This window comes from Mytilus galloprovincialis, chromosome 3 (genome assembly GCF_965363235.1).
Source record: "Mytilus galloprovincialis chromosome 3, xbMytGall1.hap1.1, whole genome shotgun sequence".
Taxonomy (NCBI): Eukaryota; Metazoa; Mollusca; class Bivalvia; order Mytilida; family Mytilidae; genus Mytilus; species Mytilus galloprovincialis.
The window spans coordinates 45770061-45787211 of NC_134840.1; the positions used below are offsets into that span (position 1 = coordinate 45770061).

Genomic DNA, 17151 nt, shown 5'->3' on the forward strand with positions numbered 1-17151 from the left:
ATTGCGCATGATGCGTGCATAGCAAGAAACACTTAGTGTGTCAACGCACCTTTTGGCTATCCTTTTAGGAGTGTATGTGATTCCTTCAATGTTTGTTTTGCCATAATTTGTATCTCCTTAACAGAATTAATATGAAATTTTATTGTCTGTAAACAATTGTTGTCTCATCTATATGACCGCAAAAAAATCACACTTAGATGACAAAGCAAACCCTAAAATTTAGATGTAGGTTTTATCCTGTTCATAGTATGAGTGAGAAGTTAAGTAATGTCATATAAGTAAGTGGTCTTGATCTTAGATATAAGTGAGATGTTTTGTACTGTCTGAAAGGTGAGGTGTTTGATGCATTCGTATTAATGGAAGATTTTGTTCTGATATATATATATATAAGTTGGATTTTGATGTTTCATGTGAAATAACAAAACCTCGTTCATATGTGAAATACCAGGCCTCTCACTTATATAACTGATAAAACAAAATTATGTCTTATATTATAGAGAGGTTTCGCTAGCTATAAAACCAGGTTCAATCCACCATTTTCTACTTTAGAAAATGCCTGTACCAAGTAAGGAATATGACAGTTGTTAATCATTTGGTTGATGTGTTTGAGCTTTTGATTTTACCATTTGATTCGGTACTTTCAGTTTCAGTAATTTTGTGATTTTACTATTTATATTACAGCACTTTACCTCCCACCGTCATATGAATGAAAGTTTTTTGTTTTGTCATCTCAAAACTTTGTGGTCAAATAAATTAGGAGGAACATTAGTTTTCCTACGATCAAATATCACAAATCCATTAAGAATATGCAAATATCCCTCTAATATGACAGCACCAAAACTTTCCCTTATATTACACAAGAAAACGTCCAAATTATAAAGTAAAACATCTCAATTATATGACAAAACAAAACTTTTCACTTTTATAACCGAACAAAACCTCTCTCGCTTAATGTATTGGTTTTATCTGTAGTATGGTCGTCTCTAGTTCAACTAAATATATAACCAACAAATTTGTTGTGTGAGGAGCACAGATAGTTCTGAATATATTTCAATATTTCCTACAGTTCTGGATTCTGATCCCGTGGTAAAGTGAAAACGCTGTCATAAGTAGATTTTATTTTCCGTTAATTTCACATTAGTGAAACATACTAAGCCGGGTTTTGTCCCTCTAAAAACGAAAATTCAAATAAATTTTAACAAAATTTTCACAACAATTTTTATTGACATGTTTAAATATTTACATACATTTTAATGAAAAGAAAGTCATGATATACAAATAACATCAATAGTAAACATTGCCAAATTTGTTAAAAATCTATATACAAAACAAAAACAAAACAAACAGCACGTGTTGTAAAACAAATGTATATTGTAATATAATTATGCCCCGCGGAAGCAGTGAGGCCCTGTAAAATAAATAACTTACCATAAACAGACATACCAACTTATTAACAATTACAATCTCAGTGATTAAGTAGGAAGATTATTAATTGCGGAAGTGAACCAAATAATTATGACTTAACTCATTAAAATTCATAATGAACTTTGGGTTTAATTAACAAATCCAGGATGAACTTTAACAACACTTACTATATTCGAACCCAATTTGGGTGAGCACAAGTGGTGTTCAGCTATACATCTACTTAGTATCAGAGACACCAGGAGTAGCAAAAATGTAGACTCCACTTAAATAACAGACGTATGAGACATACACAGAAGGCATACAATGCATTTTGTATCGTAAAACTTTTTTCTGGACAAGGGGAGATGATCCAACTTAAAAGAGATGTAAGATCGATTACAATAATCCTGCGTCTATGCCTAGTTTAAAATGATCTGAAAACGCTCGGTTCTACTTTCTGTTTAAAAGATCTTTCACAAACCTCCGTTTTGCCTAATTAATACACATCTTGAAAATTTGAAAGCTGTAAATTCATTGGCTGATGGAATAATTACCAAAAACCTAAATTAAAACGGAGCGTCACAAAGTTTCAGATACTTGTAAGCAAAGATTTGGACACAGAACATGTATTTTAATCCGATTGTATCGCCTATTACAAATGCTTCTGGTATCAATTATCGCGATTAGTATAATCTGGGACTAGTTAGTATAATAGTCCCAGGTATTACTTACAAGTATTTATACAAAAAGAAGATGTGGTGAGATTGCCAATGTCTATAAATCTATATAACGTGTAAAAGAAATGAAAAATTATGAGTTAATATTATATACGGATTGCATAATTTTTTTTCTAACAGGAACTTTTTAATTGAGAGAAAAAAAATGATAGTAGAAAATAAAATGACATGATTCATTTAAAATAATGCACAAATCTGTCGTTGATCCAATGCACTGATGCAGTAATCCGGGACTTTTAAGTCACACATCACCATGTAAGTACGGACAGTTCATACGTTCAGTTGTCTCTCTTTTTACTAAATGTTACATGAACAAATATTAGTTTCCATCGAGATTCATAGAAAAAATATAAAAACAACAATTGAGGTATTTTATCGACACACATTTAAGTGAAGTGTTTTGGTACATTCTTTACATTTGACATAACAACACCAATAGTATTTACATTCACATCTTTCCACAATTTCTCTTGTGAAACTTTTATAACCTCTGCCACAACAAAGGATATCACAGCCGCCCCAACCTTGACTACCTTTATCGCAGTATCTAAAAGAGGAAAAAATCGCAATTATTATATAATCAGAACAATAACTTTCACTTGTTTCTATGATTTTATTGTTTTTTATTAAGGAATTAACATCTTTTTCTGAACTGATTTTTAGTGTCAGTTTGTTTTGCCTGTGTTTAAAATAAAGCAAATGCATGGTCCGAAACCTGAAACTGTTTTTTTTTTTAATTTTTGTCCTTGAATAGGTAATGTGCACGTGGTGTTCATGGCATACCTTTAATAGTATTTTTCAATTTTAATCATCGATATTCTAGATCGCCAGTTCTAAGCATAAATTATAGGAATTTGTATTGGAATGTATTAAAATTTTTAAAAAGAAAAGAAGTAATCCCTTCCATTTTTTTCATTTAGAATTTGATTTAAAGATTAATTGTAACCAGCAACTTTCATCCAAAAACAAATCCTGATAGGAAAGCCATGTTCTGAAATATATTATCAATTCAGTGATCAATAATTTACTAAGTATTAAGGTGTTGTTGTGATATTGCTGCATGTTAATGAAACTTTTACAATTCAAACTATGTAGTCACCTCACTTGATGTATTGTTTCGTACTTAACTTCCCTCTTCGTAATTTTGAGGTATAGCAAACGGTACGAAGCAGGTCTATCTTAAACTATGAAAATTATTCAAAAGACACTTACCTTCCCTCTGTACCCTCTGCCCCCGTTTTGGGGTCGCGACTGCAGTAATCTGGAGATTTTGTATAATAAATTAACGTGTTTGTTGTAACACTTTGTCTATGTGGAAATAATGGTACGAAAACTTTCTTTGATTTTTTTCTTTTTCTTTTTGCTTCAACAGCGGCAATATATTTGTCTTTTAACATCAGCCCTACAGCTGAAAAGTTTGGCATTGATCGGAAGCATGTCTTTATTGCGCATGATCCTGAAACTCCATGACACTTGCACGCTATCTTCAAACTATCGGAAACTACCTAAAATTTAAAGTTTACAATTTAACGAAACAAAAATTGGTAATTTGGCCGTTGGTTTTTTTGTTTGAATTGTTTTACATTGTCATTTCAGGGTCTGTAATAGCTGACTATGCGGTATGGGCCTTGTTCATTTTCGAAGGGCGTATGTTGACCGATAGTTGTTAATTTTTGTGTCATTTTGGTCTCTTGTGGAGAGTTGGTGGAGAGTTATCTCATTTGCAATCATACCACATCTTCTTTTTAATATTTATCGACGATGATCGTGAGACTCGTGTTCTTGGTGAGATAGGGTTCCTAAACCTTTTACTTTTCGTGTAATATTTTGAGACTACTTTTTTTGTAACATTTTGGTGACTATTGTTTTGTTACGACTTTTCAATGCCCGTTTTTACACTTACTACTAATCCTCCCTACTACGTTTTGAGGAGTTATTTAAAATAGTTCCTACTGTATAAATCTGCATACGCTCTTATAACACTCCATCATTTCATCAAGTATTGCAGAGATTTTTAGTTGAAAAATGGGAACACACACACATGGCTATTAACCAAATTGTTTTATTTTTTGCTATCAAATTTCATTTTTTCACTGTGAAGTCGGACCATATTTCATAACCAGTAAAATTTAAAGAAAAAATTTAATACTTTGCAATGTTTTAATTAACGTTTCAATTTGACGCTTAAATCTGCAAATTGTATAATAAACATGTGTTTTATATTAATAAGAAAAGAGCAACTCTTATCCTTTTTATACCATATAATTCACTATAACATGTCACAAGTGTTTGATATGAAATGGTTTACCTATTGTTCTTTTGAAACTTTGACACTTTTATAATTCAGCTGAAGAATACAATCTGTTTAGGAATATTATTACATTTCATCGCAACAAATTCTAGTCAATGTTCATACATATTTTATCAATGAATAGACTATTTTAACAGAAAAAAAGAAGAAAAGATAGATTTTGATATGCCGTAATTTGAGATTGAGTTAATTCCCTTGTTCGATATTTTTATGGGGTAAATGATTGATTTTCTATATGAATATCAACATTGAAGCATGTTGTACAAACAAATCTCATTAAAATATCATATCGTAGTGATAAATTAAGCAAGGCTAAAAGAGACTAAAATTGTTCGGATCGCAGCATTTTTTAATGCCTAGAAGTCTGTCTAACAAGTTGAATTTGGTCGATTTAAGAAGGAATTTGTGCATGTACACCTTCAACATGGCGACAAAAAGGGAAATAACATTTGGAAAAATTGCGTCAATCAAAACACTGTCTATAGTTACGTACCAAATTTCGACATCAAAAAACGTGTAAGGCTATATATAAGGAGGGGGGACAGAAAACTGAGCAGAAATCTTAAAGTTATTGTTCTGCTATGGAAAATCTCAGGTTATCAGATCTAGGACTATCATTCAAAAGTAAAATACATATGAACATGTGGTAATGTCGCAATTTTTCTTGGAACTTCAGATGATAATGAGGTCCACACATGTAGAATACCTGTGCTCCAGCTCCGTTGTTATGTCGGTTCATGTCCGCTTTCTTTGATGTTTTTGGTTTTCCTTTCCGTGTCAGTGAAGCCTCTGTGAAACTCGTCGTTAAATATACACCATATCTCACATTATCACTACACCCTCCCCATTTATGTTGATCATCAGGCGGTTTGTCAGGAAGTGATCCACAACTACATTTTGTGGTAACACCCAAACTACATGCACGTGCAATGGAATGTACTAATGCAGAAGATGCTATTGCATAAACGTAGGACTGTTCTCGTGTACCTAAAATATAAATAAGGGTTTGCATTCAATAAATTACCCACATTAAAAGTTAACAGTGTCGTAGTATTCATACCTTTAACGATTTTCTTGTTTCTTAAAGGTAACAATAAAATTCACAGCTTGATATTGTTATCTGACAAAGTTTTTCAATAAATGATGGAGTTAAACAAGGAATTCTATTGTCAACATGAATAGCTACATATATTGAAATGACTAAACCTGACAGAACTTTATGATTGATATTGTTCGAATTCAGGGAGGTCTGAAATACGATTTTTATATCTTTGCGTTAATTTTTACGTTTGGAAGTTAGTGATATCATTTCGCATGGTAATAAAATAAATTTTTCACTCCTGGCGACCTCAATTTGGCGACATAAGATTTTACGATGTTCGTCTATTCACAAATACAGCCTTGATTAGATGTAATGATATTAAACACTTCGTTGAATTTATTTCTTTATTTTGGTGAAATTTGGAGACAAGACACGTTTTAATGGGATGTAAACCTTATATCACCGAATTTTACGAACTGTCAACCCATTTTAAATTGTATGTACTTTTTAAATTGTAATTTTAAACATTTTCGTTCTTAAAGGACACTCTAAACAAGGTCACACTCATCACTTTATTTTTAAAAACGTTGATGGTTTGTATACATGCATACACTTACATTTGTTCGAAATTAAATATTCTATGACGACATGTGAAATTGCCAGCTCGCTTTCGCTGACTTAAATATATAAGACGAATTCTAGTCTCTCCAAAAGCTTAAGGAATACTGGCTTTAACTTGGTTGACGTCTAGTATCATTTAAAGAGTTTTACATTTATTACAATGTACTAGTTTTGTACAAAAAAAATATAACGAATAATACTCACTTTATCTATGTTGAGAGACAGGCACAGGAAAATGTGCAAGGGGAAAAGGAGGGGGGTTATAATCGGGTTTTTTGTTTTGTGATCTAAATCCCCTCCCATTTAATTGATTTCTTTAAAGGTGTAATATGCTTTCCATACTATGCCAACCTTTATCGTCATCGTATAACAGAATCCATAATGAAAGATATGTCAGTATGTATGCAAGATATGTGACATATTTTAACATAGACGAATAGGGAGACAAATTCCCACAGTAGACAAATGAAAATATATGGATGCAAGACAAGAAAACATATTGATGTTGTGGGTTTTTTTTTTTTGTAGAGAAAATATTTGAATACAGATGCGAAATGTAGTAGTGAAGATCTATTAAAATGTCATCAATAAGAAGTAAAACTTAAAAAAAAAAATTATAGCTCGCATTAGATTTCAAGTCTGTCAAACCTAGATCAGATTGACAGGAAAAAATACTGAAACTGTATCGTTATCAATATTTAAGGTTGTAAATTAAAAAAAAAATAGAAGGTTTTTATGTTTACGAGTAATGTATACTATAGTTCAAATATATTCGTGTTGATTTGAACGGTTTCTAACTGATTAAATACATTTTTTGTGACTTTGGCGAAAAAAAATTAATGCCATGAGAAAGGAGCGTTTACACCATGCTCAGATATATTGCTGACAACCAATGCATGGGCATTCAAAATAAGGCTATGACATAACCCAGATTCTGATCATAAAGATTCTACAATTCAGCAAAGCAAAATATCATTCTTCTCATCAGGCCAGTGACTACTAGAATGAATATAACAAAAATATCATAAAACTATAAATATTAATTTTGCATTTTAACCATTTCCCATAAAATTACAAAATCTGAAATTAAGAAGACTACCGTAATTTTTTGCTTCTGAAATTTTCGCTTCATTTGCAATGGCCAAAATATTTTTGATTTATCAAAGAGCATGAAATTATATATAGAAAATTTAACCCTTTCTTCTTCAGTAAATCAAGAACAAAGACGATGGGAAAATTTAATGTGTTAAGGTTTAAATGAGAGATTTGACTTAAACCTTGATTATTGAACTCCAATACATATTTCTCCTTCTGTCAGACTACAAACGTTAGAGCATGTTTTGGAAAAAGGAACGTAATTATATAAGCACAGCTTACATGTACATAAAGATCAAGACACACACCAATGGTTAGAGTTTAATAATGTACATAAAGCACATGTGTGTGCATTATATTCGTATTTGTAACAATAACAAATATCGTTACACAGACGTCACGGAAATGTCAAATAGCTACAAGAATAGATACAAGGGACCGTAGTACATTTTGTAATATCGACAAAAGGTGGAAAGTGGATTCTGCTACGTATAAATGGAAAGTTAACCATTTGGAAACCGAAATGATTTTTATCGTCATAAAGTTTTGTTCTCAAACGACCCTCATTGTCAATTGCTATATGAAAGTTAGATATGAGGTAGACTTAATTGTATATGTTGTATCCTTTATTTAAAGTTCGAAGCGGTCATCATAGTCACCAAACTTTGAATTATTTCATGAGAGGACATCATCTTCATAGTAAAAGGATATTGCTAAGAGTCGGCCTTGTACACTAAAGGAACAAGTCGATAAAAAATGGAACACAGTTGGTTTTCATGGGAATGCCAATTGTTTGTTTTAAGAACACGTCCTCCAAATACAACAATTCTGTTGTCAATCAAGAAAAGAATCTTGATAATGTCAGTTTCTTATCATACTTTAAAAAAAAGAAGATGTGGTATGATTGCCAATGAGATAACTCTCCACAAGAGACCAAAATGATACAGAAACTAACAACTATAGGTCACCGTACGGCCTTCAACAATGAGCAAAGCCCATACCGCATAGTCAGCTATAAAAGACCCCGAAATGACAATCTAAAACAATTCAAACGAGAAAACTAACGGCCTTATATAGTGAATTTATACAAAGTGTTTAAAAAGCTGCAAAAAATGCTTCTAGCAAATGTTCCACTAAAAAGCCAATTGGTATTTAGTTTTGTTATGATGATTATGTTAATAGATGTTTTGATTATTATAGACTATTCAGATTCATTGAATGGCTTGCGCAAGCAACTTTTAGGACCAATGTCTTACAACAGATGGGTATGGCGTGTCTCTTCTGACGATAATATTACCATCATAAATAAAAAAAAATCGTATAGTCTTTCAGTAACATTTAGTTTTGTGATAATGCTTATGTTAATAGATTTATTGATTATTATAGACAATTAAGATTCATTCGATGTCTTGCATAAGCTGCTTTTAGAACCAATGTGTCACGAAAAGTGGGCATGGTGTGTCTATTCTATAGAAGATGTTACCATTATAAACATATTTTTTTTTCGTATAGTCTTTTGGTAAATTGTAATTAATGCACATTATAAGGTCGTAGAAATTCCTATTCAAATTATAAAGCATAGCAGAAGTTGCTCAACCACTTAAATTAAATGAACATTGAGTTTAGATAGAGATGCCTACAAAATAAAATCATTTTAGAGGTTTAACTTCCAGCCTTTTGAACAATGTCATCTTTTTCACCATGATATACAAGGTTAAATGTACTTGTACTTATCTTCACATTATTTATATTTCTATTTGTATCACATCATGTTGTAGTCTCTTTCTGAAACAGGTTATTCTGGCACAAAAACTAAACGAACTTACCTCGAGATAAATCACGTGATAATTTTGGTACTTTGAGCAGAGAGGAACAATTCCATCGTCTATCGGCAAATTGTTCTTGGCATGTTTTACTAGCTATATATGCTGCATGTGAAAATGTTCTCATTAAATCTAAATTAGTTCTACATAATTTCACTTGTTTCTTAACTAGTCCTAATGATTTTGAACAGTTCTGATATGTATTCCACTCGGAAAATCTTTTTTCATGCATTGCTCTGAAAATAGAAAGAAAACCAACAATGTCATGCATAATCAAATAAAATTATTATGTATACTTAAAAAAGTTTTACTTTATTTTAATAGGGATAAATTCGTTCCTGTTTATTTAGATTATTTTCTGGTAAATATATAGCTAATTGAATTCTTGATCAAACTATTCTATCAACACGGTGACACAAAACTTCAGTCTGGTATATATTCAGTATACTTGCGACCTTTAGTGAATTCCAACTGTATCAAACAACCTCCGACCTTTCATGCTCCTTTATTAGTCTTCTATTATAATTTTCAACATTATTACCAACACTTCTTAAATTCGAAAAAAAGAAATCCTCCATGCAACCACCCCAATGGCATTTAATTAATGGTGTCAGCTTTATATCAGCATTTTGTTTCATAACTTCATCAGCTGATCTCTTTCGTTGTGTATCTATTGCAGTCTCAGATTAATATTAAAAAATGTTTAAACTGATAAAAAAAAGTTATTTAATGACAATTACTATTATAAGAATTAGTTTTACCATTTTATGTACAAATAGAGAGTGGAAATATTTGGCAATCTGAACATTTTGAAATCTATGACTGATTTTGTAGATATTGAACAATTACCTGCATTTTAAAATTCCTACGTTCTATTTTTATTCAGAGCAGGATGGCCGATGAACGGGAATAAAAGTTAGCAAATTTGAAGCGAGATACCAATTAGAAATATAAGATTTAAAAAAAATATGGTTTTGTAGTTTTGAAGGTTAAAATTAATGGAAGGTGATGTCGGACGTCAGGTGTCAGAAAGGGTCATATCGCAAGAAAACATTTATATATACATGTATATAAATATTTGTTGAAATTACAAAAAACGTGTCTGTTGTCTGGTAAAAATATATAATAAAATATCATTTCACTTGCAACATTAATGTTTACGAGGGGATGATTCATTTAAATATTTAAGGTGCTTGAAATAGTATATACGTATATATAATGTGATATCTTTCATGAATAAGTATTGTAACTGTTACACAATAGAAGTAACATAAAACAGTTTAACATTTTGAGTGACAATCGCGATCAACAATTTGCTATCAGATCTCGGTAATGACGAAACCACGCGAGATAACAATCGTTATGTCTAACCTTGCTGTCAAACATATATGCACATTTACGAGATGTGCACGAGACTTCACAGAAGTGACAATATTTTGGCATCGAAACAATAAATGTAATGAGATTGTCGTTGAAAAATAGTATCTAAAAGTTTATTCATCTCATAACGTTATTTTATATATTTTAAGTGACATTTATTGCTGTTCATTGCATCGTCTGCCAAAATAACTGGAATTCAAATGTTCAGTTATCTTCCAATTTTTATTAGGTAACTTTTATCTTTTTATCTCACCTAACATAATATTTTGTCATTATTTCACGCAGTCGTCCATCGATCCAAAAAAAAAAAGTCACAGACACGAAGGAACTATATGCACTAAATGCACTTTTTTTCATGTTGACTTATGTGAACTGTTTTTGCCACATTTAAATGAACAACATTTTATAAAAATGTCAAAAAAGTTCAGCATGTAACATAGGTAGACGTCTTAACGCACTGAGATTTATAATATCTATATTTCATTTACCATATTTCATAAAACGAGAAAATATTTCTCCCTGACCCTTAGGTTTCCTAATTATCTTTCACTGCTGCTGATTCTGATCGAATGTAGAATCATAAAAATCAAAATGATAAAAAATAATAATGAAAAAAATTCTCAGAAGTACGTCCCTTTTAGTATGTCTCTTCCAAAACATATAAGCACTTTGAATTAAATGTCTTTTTTGTGCAAGTGGATGAAAATGAAAAACGTAAAACTGATTCATCAAAATTTTGGGAAAATACATTATATTATATTTATGCAATACTTAATGCCAATCTGGTTTTAATACGTGTTTTATAGACACTTTCAGTAATTGCATTATTTAACTCTACGTACATAACCCTTATTGTTATCAACGCATTTCATGCTATTACACTTCTCTTTTGTGCTTTATATAAATGTGCTTTAAAATTTGGAAGACTTTCAAGCTTCTTTCTTATACTAGTAAACAATTTCGAAATTGATTATTTATCCAATGGTATGCCTCATAAGAAAATACTGAAAATAAAATTATGAACTTACATTATCAACTTGCATCAACCGCTTTGAACTCTTTATTATTTTTAATTATTGGTTTGCATAAGTTGCAAACCAGCGTATAGTACGGAAGCCGATAAGGGCCATTCAAAAAAAATAAATTATGTCGTAATTACGACATAGCATGTCGTAATTTCGACATAACATGTCGTTATTACGACATAGCTATGTCGTTATTTCGACATAACATGTCGTTATTACGACATCGCTTTGTCGTTATTTCGACATAACATGTCGTTATAACGACATCACTATGTCGTAATTTCGACATAACATGTCGTAATAACGACATCACTATGTCGTTTTAACGACATAGCTGTGTCGTAATAACGACATCGCTATATATATATAAAAGAATATGTATTATGATTGCCAAGAGACTAAATGACACAGAAATTAAAAACTATAGGTCATCATAATTCCCCCATTAATTAGAAAAGCCCCCGCATAGTCAGCTATAAAAGAGGGACGAAAGATGCCAGAGGGAGAGTCCCCGAAATGCTGTGTGGCAGACAGTGTTATTAATTAATTATTAGTTCCCTTGGTAAAACTCCAAATTTCATATTTAATGTATTTCATTGTTAAATAATTTACATGAAGCTTAATAAGTATATATTTGTTAATTGTATAGCTTTTGCTATTTGAATTCATTGGTTAAAGATATTTATTTATATTGTAAAGTTAAATATTTGCATCGTCGCAAAATCTTTGGTTACCTTTTTTGGTTACCTTCTGTGATAAACTTATATATTTTATAGATCCTATTGAATTAATAAAGTACCGAATGTGGCAAGGCTATCTAGCCTGTCAAGGTTGATAGGAACTTCTATTTGTTGGAAGAATAATATGTGGAACTGATAAGAGGACTGACATTCAGTCCTACAGAGGCAAGCCAAGCTTTCCACCTATTTTAAATAAGCGCAAACTACATGGCTTCTTGTAATAAGGATGAATTGAAGTATTGATTGCTTTATCTCTACTTTCAAACGGTGGGCACGATGTTCCTACAACACCTAGGATTTAAAACGGAATCTTCGAAATTTCATCCGCAAAACAAAATAAAAATGTTAGAAAACACGAACCAATATTAAAACAAAATCAATATATTATATGTTTTAAATTATGTTTTTACAGCTCTTGATCATATAGTAAGAATTACCTAGTTTATTTGAGGATTAAAATAACAAAGCTATGTGAAAAAAACGGATGTTCAACGTTACATTTATGAAAAACTGTTTCAACTCTTATGTAAATTAAAGTGATCCTATTTCTTATTTTCTGATCTTTTTGATTCTTGGTAGGAACAGCGACATGTGTCGGTTCTTTGTGGCGTTAAAGCCGTTATTTTGCCAAATTTCATTTGACTCGGTGGTTGTATATTAAGCTGGAATAAGAAAAATGTCCAACGACGTATTTCGTTAACTCAACGACTGAAAGTGAATTTTATAAGAATATATAGCAGAAAATGAATAAAAAGAGTAAGACAATAATAATATCTAACAAAAGTACAAATATTTGCCTCATTGTTCGTGAGTTCAAATATTGCTGATTCAATAAAATCTTCTCTACACAGTCGTTTTTCAAACGGTAGCCATTTTGTCCCAGTTGATATTTCATTTTTCAAAGCAGTTAACGCGTATTTTTTATGATTGATCAAAACAAAAGTTAGATAGATACACGAAGAGTAAAAAATGCCAAGATTCTTTTCTTATTAACTACATATTTGGGTCTTAAAGGAATAAAATGATTCCACACATTACAAAACGGTAGCCAATTTGTCCAAACGTCTGAAAACGTCTAAAATCCGAAAGACGCTAATTTCCGACGTTACATGTGCAAAAGTTTCAATTAAATGTTCATGATAATTAACAACAAATCGTGTTATGAAATTTGGAAAAAGAGGTTGATGATTGCTGCCGAAAAAAAGATAAGTGCATGTTGCTATAGACTCCGCCCGGGGACATAGGTTCGACACAGGATAAATTTTGCAATTTTTATTAATCGTTTATAGCTTTTAACGATTTATTTAAAAGAATGGGGAAATGTCTCATTACATGAACTTCGTCCAACTTTTGCAAAGACAAATTGGAGAAACCAAGACAGTCCTCTAAATGTAAAATGCGAATTGAAATTTATGTTGCGGAAGTACTCCGAAATAGACCATTTAAAGTCGTCACTTCAGTAAGGTGCAATCTCCAATATTAAAAGACTTAAAACCAGTACACGGAATGTTTTACTTCGCGATTTGTCCTGCTATTCATGTTATAACTGTCGTGATGAAAGTAATTCATGTACTAGCGAAGCCGGAACTTTTCGTCAATATAAAATTGTGCATGAAATGGAAGTAATTGAAAGACGAATCCCAAACAGCGACGAAAACTGTTTCATCGAATCAATAAAAACCCGGGATTATATTAGCCGTTTTCGAGGACGATCCAGGAGTAGATTACTATATTTTAAAATGTATATCAGAAGTTGAACACTATAGATGACTTGGGAAATAATTCTCAAGCCAAGGTTCAAGTAATTGAAGGGGTGTATTTCGACAACTTGTGTGCCAGGGAAAATACAATTCTATTCAAATTTAACCAATTAAGGGTAAAAATGTTCGATTTACTTGCAGTGTCAGATATATTTGTATTGGGGTTGAATTAAGATATAGAAATTTTACAATGACAGATGATATGCACCTTGAAAGTTAAACATCCTATGATAAAAGTTTTGTATGGAAAACCGTATACATGCACTTCCGTCCCATCTTTCCTTCCTACATTACTTGCGACAGTTCTGCATTTTTTGTTGAAATAACTTAAAGGGTAAACATTATTAAATCGATTTCCACAACTTGAGGTAACTTATGATAAAATTACATCACAAAACGAACAGAACCAGAATCAACCAACATATAAAAAACCGAATAAAACCCTTTTCGACGCCGCATTTTTTAATTTTAAAAGTGTAACGTGGTGTTGTAGGAACATCGTGCCCAACGTTTGAAAGTAGAAATAGAGCAATCAATACTTTAATTCACCCTTATTACAATAAGCCATGTAGTATGCGCTTATGAAATGGGAGGTGGAAAGTTTAGCTTGCCTTGGTAGAACTGCATCCCAATCCACATGTAATTCCACATATTATTCTTTAAAAGTTTATACCGTCCTTGACAGGCTGTATATGCCCTTCCACGATACGTCGGTAATTTAATGAACTTCAATGGATCTATAAAATATATAAGTTTCTCACAGAAGGAAACCAAAGAAGGTAACCAAAGATTTTGCGACGATGCAAATATTAAACTTTACAATATAAATAAATATCTTTAACCAATGGATTCAAATAGCAAAAGCTATGCAATTAACAAATATATACTTATTTAAAAGCTTCATGTAAATTATTTAACAATGAAATACCTTAAATATGAAATTTTTACCAAGGGAGCTAATAATTTATAAATAACACTGTCTGCCACACAGCATTTCGGGGACTCTCCCTCTGGTATCTTTCGTCCCTCTTTTATAGCTGACTATGCGGGGGCTTTTCTAATTATTGGGGGCATTATGATGACCAATAGTTGTTAATTTCTGTATCATTTAGTCTCTTGGCAATCATAATACATATATTCTTTTATATATATAGCGATGTCGTTATTACAACATAGCTAAATCGTTATAACGACATAGTGATGTCGTTATTACGACATGTTATGTCGAAATTACGACATAGCGATGTCGTTATAACGACATGTTATGTCGAAATAACGACATAGCGATGTCGTAATAACGACATGTTATGTCGAAATTACGACATGCTATGTCGTAATTACGACATAATTATTTTTTTTTGAATGGCCCTTATCGGCTTCCGTAGTATAGTCCATCTTATTGAGCTGGTTGTTTAATTTATAGGCTTACTTTTGTCCTTGTTCACTCAAGATATATCATTAGCAATTGTTTCACACATGATTAAAAGTTTGCCACTACGTTGTATAGTATCCACATTGTTAACCCAGTGATAAAATAACGTCCATTACTGTGCAAGTATAAACATTTTTAAGGGGCCAGCTGAAGGACGCCTACGGGTGCGGGAGTTTCTCTTTACATTGAAGACCCATTGGTGGCCTTCGACTGTTGTCTGCTCTATGGTCGGATTGTTGTCGCATTGACACATTTCCCATTTCCTTTCTCAATTTTATTCATAGATATAGGAAGATGTGGTATGAGTGCCAATGCGACCTCCATCCAAGTAACAATCATATAAAAGTAAACCATTATATGTCAAGGTACGGCCTTCAACGCAGAGCTTTTGCAGTTTGTTTCATTTTTTCAGAAATCTGATGTATTCTTTCTATGATAACAACAAAACGGATTTAGTCGAAATCAGTTTAATTTTCATCGGCAAAATTTTTCAAAAAAATCAACTTTCAATCTGAAAAAAAAACATAACTGTAACCTTTAATTTACAAACTGTAGACTCTTTAATCTTTTATAAACTACGTTTTATCTTGCTTTTATTTATTTAGATGTTTCGTTTTCTGGAAAATCACAAGAACCTTCATAAATTGAACAACTATGGTTTTAACTGGGTTTTTCATCGTAACTTACAAAAATTGAGAACAAACATGCTTACATTCCGTAGTAAAATGATAAAATCTCGGATGATTTGGACAAAGTGGCAAATAACAAATACAGAAATCCCTTGAGAGTCAAATGCTTTATTTGTGACAAGATTTTATCATAATTTAGAAAATTATATTGAACAAAAACAATTACTTTAATTAAAAATTAAAATTTCAATTAAAAACTTACTTGAAACTAACTTCAAAACATTTCCTATACATCGTACACAAAACTTTCAATATGCATTTCAGGTTTAGGTTTACAAACAATGACCAGTTTCAGTCTTTCTTTATTATAAAAGAAATTCGAAAGAAACACAAGGGGTTCAAAAACAAACTGACAATGCAAAGTTAAAAACTAAAACAAATCCAAAAGGTAAACAACAGTATACAACAACAGTATATAAAAACACAACATAGAAAACTGAAGACAGGTCTTCACTAACTTTGTAAATACATTATTTTCTTTGTCTGTGTTCGAACTTGAGATGTAAGGTTCCCTTAACCAGGATTTGCATTGTTAAAGTTGGAAATTTCAGTTCACAGTTTAACTTCTAAGGGTACGTTATACTCCAAAGTCTGCACATTTTGAAAGCATTGTCAAAATACATATACGGTGATTGTGTGCATTTTTCTGACCTTACCGCAATCTACGATCCAAAATGTTCGTTAACGTTTAGGTACCCCTTATTATATTGTATTCCTGGACATTAACATTTTCTGGATCAGGAGCTACGGTCAAAGAAATTTATGCTGAAAACTGTAAAAAAAATATGAAAAAATGAACAAAAGCTGACGTTACTACACAAGTTATGCATAATTAAGGGGTCATTGCTTCGTTATTAGTAATTTTGATGTTAGTTTGTATAACTTCTATTCATATTCGTAAATTGTAATATTTTTACTTGATTTAAAAAAAACGATTGAAAATTGACCAGGCTATGGCTAATAAAGAAAACAAAACCAAACAGACAGACAGACAAACAGGCAAACAATAGTACACAAAACACAACATAGAAACATTAACCCCACCAAAAACTAGATTTAACGGCTTTCCGTTTAACAATCATTTTGACTGAT

General features: G+C 31.5%; 1 protein-coding gene across 3 annotated transcripts in view; it reads right to left on the reverse strand.

The window, feature by feature from the left end:
• Window positions 1–1204: 1204 nt before the first annotated feature.
• Window positions 1205–17151, reverse strand: part of LOC143068103 (protein Wnt-11-like) — a 43806-nt gene continuing 27859 nt past the window's right edge. For all 3 annotated transcript variants that reach the window (XM_076241874.1, XM_076241875.1, XM_076241873.1), the window contains 4 exons: window positions 9037–9269; window positions 5159–5439; window positions 3354–3646; window positions 1205–2688 (listed from right to left, as the gene is read on the reverse strand). In XM_076241874.1, coding sequence (XP_076097989.1) covers window positions 2514–2688; window positions 3354–3646; window positions 5159–5439; window positions 9037–9269 — 982 coding nt within the window. In that variant the 3' untranslated portion in view covers window positions 1205–2513. The remainder of the gene's footprint in view (window positions 2689–3353; window positions 3647–5158; window positions 5440–9036; window positions 9270–17151) is intronic.